Source organism: Wasmannia auropunctata, unplaced genomic scaffold, assembly GCF_000956235.1.
Source record: "Wasmannia auropunctata unplaced genomic scaffold, wasmannia.A_1.0 LD274513.1, whole genome shotgun sequence".
In the NCBI taxonomy this organism is placed as follows: Eukaryota; Metazoa; Arthropoda; class Insecta; order Hymenoptera; family Formicidae; genus Wasmannia; species Wasmannia auropunctata.
The window spans coordinates 1-964 of NW_012088377.1; the positions used below are offsets into that span (position 1 = coordinate 1).

At 37.7% G+C, this 964-nt stretch overlaps 1 protein-coding gene across 1 annotated transcript; it reads left to right on the plus strand.

Moving 5' to 3' along the window:
- Positions 1 to 6: 6 nt before the first annotated feature.
- On the plus strand, positions 7 to 958 carry LOC105461938. Its single transcript, XM_011708460.1, has 2 exons — positions 7 to 242; positions 359 to 958. Exons 1-2 carry the CDS (start codon positions 186 to 188, stop codon positions 839 to 841), a joined length of 540 nt encoding a protein of 179 aa, XP_011706762.1. The 5' UTR covers positions 7 to 185; the 3' UTR covers positions 842 to 958.
- The last annotated feature ends 6 nt before the right edge of the window (positions 959 to 964 follow it).

The following is a 964-nucleotide window of genomic DNA, read 5'->3' on the forward strand; positions in this document are numbered from 1 at the left end:
CTACCAAAGCTTAAAATATTTCGAAGAAAAGGGATATTACGATCTTTACTTTGTCCACTTGCCTATCTGGACAAACGGTTCCTTCGTCTCCTACGTGTAAACCGGTTAAACTTTGGCGAGACATATAATCGTTACAATGTCATCCACTAGTCCGCCCGCGAATCAAGCAAAATTCTCAGTTATTAATGATGACAACAATAGTGACAATCTGTCGGCCTCCGCGCACGACAATGTTATCTCCGGTAACGTCGAACAGTTATCTTCACGTGACAAACAATTTTTAACAAACGAACAACACTTCACCAATAAGGAATATTACGATTATTTCAATGAAACGTTTACAAACTTATTGATACAGCAAAAAGCGATATCGGATTCAAATGCCGTTCTGCGCAAACTGTTGGATGAAGAGTCGAAGACACACCGAGTACGCTTGCAAAATATTATTGATCAAATGAAGAAAGAACTGCAACGTCGAGTGATTGAGAGCGCAAAATTGACTCATAAAATACAGGAAGAACAACTACGAACGGATAAATTAGTCAAAAAGAAGTGTAACGAAATGTTTGTTTTACGGATGGAAAGAGAAAACGAAATAACGAAAATTTTCAAAAAATGTCTCGATGTTAATGCATCTGATAAACAGGGCGATGCAAATGAAAATGTTGCGTCTCATCTTTTGACATCACATCCGTCGACGGCGAATGAGCCACAGAACGATAACACTGTGGCTGATTCACCGATTTTAACGCCTAGAATTTGGAACAATTATTTATCGATTGTTATTAATAAAACGATCAAAAAACAAAAAAAAAAATGGATCAATAAAACGACCAAATAGCAAAAAAAAACTCGCAAGACAATCGCCATGCGTAAATAGCACTGACAATGAGAAGACAGTTATCGAGAAACCTAACGAGAGCGACAAGAGCGAATTTGAGTCATTTGGGAGCGATTAATACCT